This window comes from Buceros rhinoceros, unplaced genomic scaffold (genome assembly GCF_000710305.1).
Source record: "Buceros rhinoceros silvestris isolate BGI_N320 unplaced genomic scaffold, ASM71030v1 scaffold29675, whole genome shotgun sequence".
Taxonomy (NCBI): domain Eukaryota; kingdom Metazoa; phylum Chordata; class Aves; order Bucerotiformes; family Bucerotidae; genus Buceros; species Buceros rhinoceros.
In genome coordinates this window covers 1-8,213 of record NW_010411583.1, presented here as the reverse complement: position 1 = coordinate 8,213, position 8,213 = coordinate 1, and the positions used below count along the sequence as shown (strand labels likewise).

Sequence of the window (8,213 nt, the reverse complement as noted above, 5' to 3'; positions counted from 1 at the left end):
GCTTTACAGAATAAATCTACTTCTGCCTCTCCCAGTCTGTTCTAACACTGTTCTTGACCATATCTCTTGACATTTTTTAAAAATATCTCTCTCCGAAATGTGCTTTAGTTTTCTTCACTTTGGACAAAAAACAATTGACATTAGATTCTCATTCTCATCCTTCACCTAAAACTGTGGAGGCAACAGTGAAAGAAAAAGGTCGGTATGATGAATCAAAACGCGGTTACCTAAGGCAATCGCTGCCGGATCACCTTACTAAGGAAGAGTAAGGAAAAACATTTACTGGCACATAAAAACGATGACTGGCAGTATCTGTGAAGTTGTCAAGGCAAGTTTTTCATGCTTCAGTAAGGGCAATTTATTTTTAGCTCTTTTAAGTGATAAAAATAGAGCAAAGTTTAATAAAATGCCATCAAACTTCTCTGGCCATTGCATGCTCTGTCAGCGAGGGAACTACACCATTGTCCCAACATCATCTACAACCCATACTTGAAAACCGTTAATGGCACTGAACAGAGAGCATCTACCTACGCCAACCTAAGAATGAGAAGGCATTAATCTCAAACTGCCACTAAAGTTCAAAATTTAGTGGAGGTAACAACGTTTAATTTGCAATGGATGTCATTAACACTCTTGTTTAGTACGAGTCATCCCAGTTACTATTTCTGATATTAATAAACATAATAAACATATTTTTCTCCCAGACTTCCCATATTACTCAAACTCCAGCAAACCTGAAGACAGTTTCTCCAAGTCAAGCCTTTCAGATTTTTAGGCAATGAACTGCAAGCATCCATCACTGCTGCTTTATAAGGCCCTTTCTGGATACCGTGTTTCTATCATTTTAACTTTTGACAATTCTAGTTTCCACTCTGCTAACAAAACAAACACATGCAAACAAACAAAAACCGAGGGGTCAACATGAACTAAAACTACCTGTCACTTGCCCAGGATTACTGAAGGCTGAACTCCAGAGCTCCACAACAGCTTCATTTCACAAAAGCAGATGAGTAGGTTCCTACATAAATTTTCCAATTAGATGTCTGTTGAAGTTGCCTCTATTCTCCATCCAGAATCTTCAAAGAACTAATCTTTTCCTACTTCCTGCAAGTGAATGCTCCCTGAAGAGGTGAAAAAGGCATTGCCTGAAGACAAACTGAGGGTAACCGTTATTGAAAAGAGCCATAAATACTGTTAGATCCATACATGTATATAAAGATAGAGAACAAGCAAAGGGGGACACTGTCTTTTAATAAATTCTGGAATTAAAAAGTCACTTAATAAAACTGCAGTTGTATCACATGAAAAAGTTTACATGCAGGTAATTTTCTCTGATTCTTCTTTTCCCATAGAAAATGAAAAGCTGTGTTAAAACCCACACCATTTGTCTTGCTGTGGCCAGTCTGGGTGTATTCTGAAGGGGCTTGCATGAAGTCAGCTCCAATTAATCAAGAAACCCTTAAGTATGAAAGAAACTCCAACTAATAACCATTAAAATATATATTTTTATAATTCCAGGTCCTCAAAGGACATTGTGATAGAGTTTGAACAAAGGTTTGAGTCATCATGAAAAAGCCCAATTTTAGCATCTTCTAGGAGATGTAATGGTGAAACTGGCATTAAAACCCAACACAAATGAGTTGCTTCAGAAGCTCTATGAGCACTTTTTCCCTACTGCAAACCCCGTAATTTAATAGACTTCTTATTCCTATCTACAGTTGTTTGGTTATAAGTCAGTAATATGATGCATTTAGGAAACTGGCTTAAGTTCTGCACCTATTTAGGGCTACTGAATTTTGCTATGAAAACAGCACACGGCCATGAAGCAGAAAACAGCATCACGTGTGCCACCTTAATGTTCCTCCACGTATGTGCACAGCACTTCTGGGTGAGACTGAGCAGGAGAACTATGTAGGAATGTCCAGCTCTAAGCCATTAATCTCTGCAGTGTAATGGATCTTAAAAGAAATACATTATCCCAAATCCACGGGATTACCTAAACTTTCTCCAGCTTCTTACAAAAGATAATAAACTCAATGCAATTTGGTTAGAATGCCAGTTTCTCTTGAAGAAACTGATATTTCAGATAAAAATAGCAAGATCCTCTTAAAATGAAAATTCAAATGCTCTGTCACCACTCTTAATCATTTTTTTATGAAGAAAAAAGGCATTGTTACAATGGCTCAAAATCGTTCCTTTCGTTAGACGTAGAACTGGTCAACGGGTTGACTGCATCTCCTAGCTAGCAAAGGTCTTTCCCACATCTTCTTTCCCTTTGTATTTCCTCTTGCCGTGTGTGAAGGGTATATATCTGTACTTTATCATGTGCTGTAAAGAGAAAAGACCGATTTTTAAGGAAAAAAACTTACATAATATTTACAGAAATATTATATAATACACCTTGCAATTTACAATGTCCTCTAGAAAGACAATTCTTCAGAATTGTAGAGGTCGTGAAATAGCTAATCATACACTAGTTTACATCTAAATAAGTTATGAGCCGAATCCTACAAATCTCCAATTTGGGTATACCCAACAATTTACGCAGCACAGTGAAGACTACTGATGGGGGGTCACAGGAAACTGGAGAGAGCGCGGGGGTATTACTAATTCTTTACTGCCTTGTCACCTTTAATTTACAACTTTAAATAACTCCATATCCAAAATTCTGAAGGTCTGAGGAACCAGTTGGTTGTCTTTTTATAATACCCACAAACCATAAGTAAGTTGTTAAAAATCACAGAATCGGTTAGGTTGGAAAAGAGCTTTAAGATCAAGTCCAGCCATTAACCCAGCACTGCCAAGATGGCCTGAATGACTTGCCTATGTTCTTCTTCCCCTTCTCTCCATCTGCCTTCTCACTCCAGAATGTCCCTTTTCAGCGATCCTATAAGACCTCTTCATTAAGAAGAGCCACAGTTAACTGAAGAACGGAACTGGCTGAGAAATAAGACTCATCCTGCATAAAACCCAGATGCTGAACTCTAAGATCAAAACCTTATGAAACCAAGCATAAAATTTTGAACTGTAGTGTATGAAGACTTCTTCTACCACAGATTTTTATTTTTCATTGTCAATATTTGCTCAACGTTACAAATACGCAACACTCAGTTGTTCAAGTTCCTCTAGTAAAGCAAGTGCTTAACTGGATGTTCCACAGAGTGGAACAGTGCTGTAAGGTCTGACACCACAAATGCTACTGGCTCTTCTTGGCAACTTACCTTGATTTGCCTCTTCATGGTGATACAAAAGAGCATAATGAAGTACATCACAAGGATTGGCCAAAAAACAGGAACGTTGAAAGCCTCAAAGAACGTACATGCCATAGCAACCAGGATTCCTTTAGTGGCGGAGTGCCTTAAAAATAATATTAACAATTAATCCTTCAACCCCGGCTACCACTAATGTGATGCAGGTATTTATATTTTTCAGAAACAGAACACGGGCAGACAGATCCACTCACCAAAATTTAAACTCTGGGAGCCTTCTAATGAAAGGCCGAAATTCTTCGTTTTGCCTTGTAGGTAAGGAAGGACCATCATCTGAAAAAACGGGAAAAAACCCCAAACCACAAACCCCCTCACATTTATTTTCCACATATTTGGACTTCAGAATTTTTTTTGCTTCTTATCTTTAGGGGCAAAAAAAAAAGAAAAACTTCGCCGTTCCACATAGACTCCAGTTACAGTGGCTGTTTTAATATAACTTAACACTGATTTCCCAAAAGAAAACAGATAACAGAAATAAAGGCAAGGTCATTTGAACTACTATGGGGAGAAGTCAAGTCATGTAACCCTTCTATCAGAACACACAAAACTAATAAAGGAAAAATAAAAGGCACATTTTATAGCAACTCTTGATGTCAAGATGTATAGATTTTTTTTCAAGTCTAAAAATACAATGTCATGCTAAAATTGCCCATTTTTACACTACCGTATCAGACAAAAGGAGCTGCAAGCTTGATTAAGTGCAGAAGTATCACAAAACGAACTACTCCTCATACCTGAATCTTCCATTAAGGAGGGGTCTACCTTTGGCGACAAGAAAGCTATGAAGAGATTTAGGTGGTAGATTCCCAAGGCATATGTCACAATGTACCAACCCTGAAGCGGGGGAAAAAAAGATAAGATTAACGTCTTCCTGCAAACAATTCTCATACAGTGTTTTTTCAACTAGATTAAACAACCTGGGTTTCTGCTTCCTTAAGAGGTGCTTTTCTACCTCACATTAACATGGAAAGCTTTTGGGATTTGTTAAAATAATACTAAAAATTCTCACTGTATAAAATAACCAATCTGAAATCATTGAAAAAAAGCTGAAATCACCTTTATGAATCTATTTCTTTTATCTGTGTCCTGACAAATAACATACCTGTTTTCATTAAAAGCTACCTAAATACTGACAAAACTTACTGCAATACAAGTGCATGAGATAAAAAAAATTTAAATCTTTTCACCTTCTTAAGCTATGTGTTTTCTGAGGCGAACCACTGTAAATGTAACATATCAATCAAAACAAGCCTTCAAACACAAGAGCAGTGCAATCCCTCAGGTACTGGCGGATTTACTATGAAAGCTGTTCTCAGGCATCTGGGCTCTGTATTCAAGATGTAAAACCAGTAAACTGCCCAAAACCGTAAGCCAAAACAGAGGACAGTGATGATATCTACAAGTACTTGGCAATAAATCCAGCTTTCTTACCTGCAGTAAATAAACTCTAATCATGTAGATAAAACTGAGACCCAAAGTTACAATCCATCGCACTGCAGTGTATGGAGTAGATTTGTCTAACCAGGATTGGTAGATCTAGGAAGAGATAGAAAGTGAAATGTTTGTATTCTTTATTAAAGATAAACTGAATTAAATGTAAATACTTACAGGCATTTGAGAAGTTCTATATTTTTACAAAAGAAAAAAATTCCTCATGCTTGGGACATCGTAAAGCCATTTAAATTTTCAATATTTTATGTGAGTTTACTTTCCACATGATGCATCTGACATGAAATCTGAAGTCACTCCTCATTTTTGACAACATAAATATTCTAACACACAGATTAATGGAATAGTTAACGTGTGTATTTGTGACATTGCACAGTGAAAATTTGTTATCTATTTTTAAAAGGCTTCAGAAGAAATCTTTTGTACAGATTTTAGTATTTCAACAACTCATCCCAAAACTAATGAGTTTGAGAAGCTGCACTAAGACTTGTTTCTAATGGAGTCAGAAAAATCCTACAGAAAACCAACCTGTCCGAGTCTGGAGAAAAACCTATAGACCACAGAAGGCTTTCCATGCACAGACTCACCAACACTGTCCCCTTCTGACATGGTTGCTGTGGAAACAGAACATGACACAAAGGTAACATTCAACACAAATTCTAAGCTCAGTGAAGCTTTACAGAACATCATCTGAACCAGCACTTACACGCGATACTCTTCTGGGCTGCCCTGTTTGAAACAAATTATTGTTAATGATGTATTCTTACAGAGAGGACATTTATTCCAAAATAAATGGTCAAGAAAAGCAAAGAACACGGTATTTTACAAAGGCAAGGCAGGTACCAGTCCATATGGGGGGGGGAACAAGAAGTCCTTACAGGAATAAGCTTTGTTAGACACCGTCACCTTGGTAAGGCGGGAGCTGAGCTATAACATCTAAGCGTTGAGATAGGAACTGCAGCACCAACTCCTGTCACCTCAGTTTCTGAAGACAAAGAACAAAACCAAAATCAATATTCTTTAAAAAGCTGCTTAGGATTCTTTAAATACTGAGTAACCATTTAGTGAAGAAGTTTAAGTTCAGGCCGCTGCACCCTAGTGGTTACAGACAAAAACTCTACCACAAGTACCTGAACCAAGACTGCTAGAATTATTCCACGAGTTTATCTGTCTCCTGAACATGAAGAGCTTAGCAGACACGGGGCAGCTTTATGCATGAGCAAAACTGCAGAAGGGCCAGGATTCTGAGCTCAGGTAAAAAAAAATTAACAAAGGGGAATTATTTATTAGTACCCACTTCTGCTACCAATTTAAGATCTTTATTTTTCTTTTCAAATAAGCTCAACCAAGTTCTACAATTCACTTCAACATATAAAACAAACAAAATAAAGTGGATTCTACACAGACACATTTCTGCCACATCACCAAAAGCAACCCCTGACATTACTTCCTGGACTCCATCTGGGGGTGGGACTACCTAACTCGAGGATAGGGGGAGTACTTTCACCCTGTATTGATATCTTGAGAGCCTCAGATGATAATCTATCTATATGAAACATTACAAAATCAGGGAAATGTAAATTATCTTAGATGCTGCAATATAGTGACTGCTGCAAAAAATCATTCAACACCAACGGCAATCTAGGGAGACAGAGAACCTTAATGTTGTATGTTTCTCCTGTAAACATCTGGAAATGACATCCTACAGAATAATTAGTAAGTGGAAAAATGGAGTCCTGTTACACCTCAAAAGATGTGAGGATTCAGGAGCTGCAGCCCACTGATTCAAGCTATAGCTAAAAAAAACCCCCAACAAACAAATACAAACTCATGCAATATATATGGACCTTTTCATTACAGACGTAAGGAAGTAATTATTATTCTCCCCATTCACTACACTGCAGAAGAAAGAAGTCACTCAGCATTATTAGCTGAGCAGAATTTTGTTCTTTATTTGGGGTTTTTTTGAAGCGTCACAAAGTATAAAGCCGTAACAAAAAGATACGCAATCTCTTGATCGGATAGCACTTCTCTGAAGATCACAATCATAAAAACTCTTATATTCTCAAAATTAATTTTACAGATGCATCCATAGCAAATATGGGCCATAAGGAAACCTGACATTACAATCTCATAAATATTAACCTACGTGGATCAAGTGAAGAACCACGTCTGTACATACGGCTACTGCTGGCTTTATGATGGAGGAGGCATTTCGCCTGGTGTAAAAAATTACATCACATCTGATTACGTACGATTGTTTAGCATACAAACAGTTCTTCCACAGCAGACCGAGAAACTCAACTCGCTAACACTGTCTGTTTGACTAAAAGAAATGTCTCACTGGCTCAGTTTAAGTCACATGAAGTATATGACAGGACATAGTTTAGAATTTAAGTTAGTATTTCCTATCCCATTAAAACTTAACATTTGTAATCTATCAAGATTACTGTCAAGAAAAGCAGTCCTTGGCATTGCTTGGCAGGCAGTTTACAGCTAGAACACAAATCAGATCTCATAGGTTTAAGGGAATAACTAAATTTAAACAGTAGCAATGCCTCTTTCATAATGTAATGCAAGACTTTACTGGTCAGCATGAGTTACAACCCTTCACCCATTTCAGCAAAGCCAACAATCAGAAAGATATACAAAGACTAGCACAACAAACAATTGACCACTTTGCAACCAGCAGAATACAGACTGCTGCTAAAACTAGACCATGTGAAAACGTTTCTCTCTGCTGGAAAATACCAAGTAGGCGAATGCCTGACCTTCAACAATTACCCTTTTTACCACAATTGTTATGGTAATATCATTACAAATGCCACTGCACCGCTGAGTTCTAACAAATGACAGGACCTGGGGCAGTAAAGACAATTAATTTATGCCTCACATCTTCACAGACAGACAAGTACAGAATTTTCAGGTAATTCTCTGGTCATGATACAGATTTTTCTCTAATTGAAAATACAAGTGAAGCGCCTAACTAGCAAAACTACATTAGTGCTCACACAAGTTTCATCTCATAGAAGAAGCATCTTTGAAAAGCAATATGCTAAAGAGATTTATCAGTAACTGGGTGAATGGACAACACCGGGAAAAGAACCCATTGGTTGTGCAAACTGTTTCTTTACCCTAAAAAAGCCACTGCTTCACTCTCTCCGTGACATCGGCACCCCAGCCTGTCAGAAGCTCACGGCTGTCCGCCGAGCAGCAGCTGCCCGGCCCCCGCGCTCCCTGTGTGTACCCGGAAACCGGGACTCCACGTACCCTAGGCACTAAGTTAACACGGTGGGAAAAAAGTCAAAAAAAGCCACTTCGGGAAAAATCCAGGCGCACGAAGGCGGGCACAGTTTTAGCGCTGAGACCAGAAGGTGAGGCCCTCAAGGCAGAGGCGGGGCCCGCCCAGGTGAGGAGGGCCCGGGAACCGCACTAGCACAGACAGCGCCTTGGAGCGGGGAAAGCGAGCCCTCCGGCAGGCCCCGGGAGGCCGGC

The 8,213-nt window shown here is 38.6% G+C and overlaps 1 protein-coding gene across 2 annotated transcripts; it reads right to left on the bottom strand.

Annotated features, from left to right (window-relative positions):
* Positions 1-1,231: 1,231 nt before the first annotated feature.
* On the bottom strand, positions 1,232-5,703 carry RER1 (retention in endoplasmic reticulum sorting receptor 1). Of its 2 annotated transcripts, XM_010136068.1 has the most exons (7): positions 5,625-5,703; positions 5,247-5,332; positions 4,701-4,805; positions 4,004-4,103; positions 3,464-3,542; positions 3,222-3,357; positions 1,232-2,328 (listed from the first exon to the last, which is right to left on the bottom strand). In XM_010136068.1, the coding sequence occupies exons 2-7, from the start codon at positions 5,325-5,327 to the stop codon at positions 2,239-2,241; spliced, it is 591 nt and encodes a 196-aa protein (XP_010134370.1). In that variant the 5' UTR covers positions 5,328-5,332; positions 5,625-5,703; the 3' UTR covers positions 1,232-2,238. The 2 variants fall into 2 exon arrangements, with proteins under 2 accessions (XP_010134370.1, XP_010134371.1); XM_010136069.1 differs by lacking the exon at positions 5,625-5,703 and having other exon boundaries at positions 5,243-5,323.
* Positions 5,704-8,213: the final 2,510 nt, after the last annotated feature.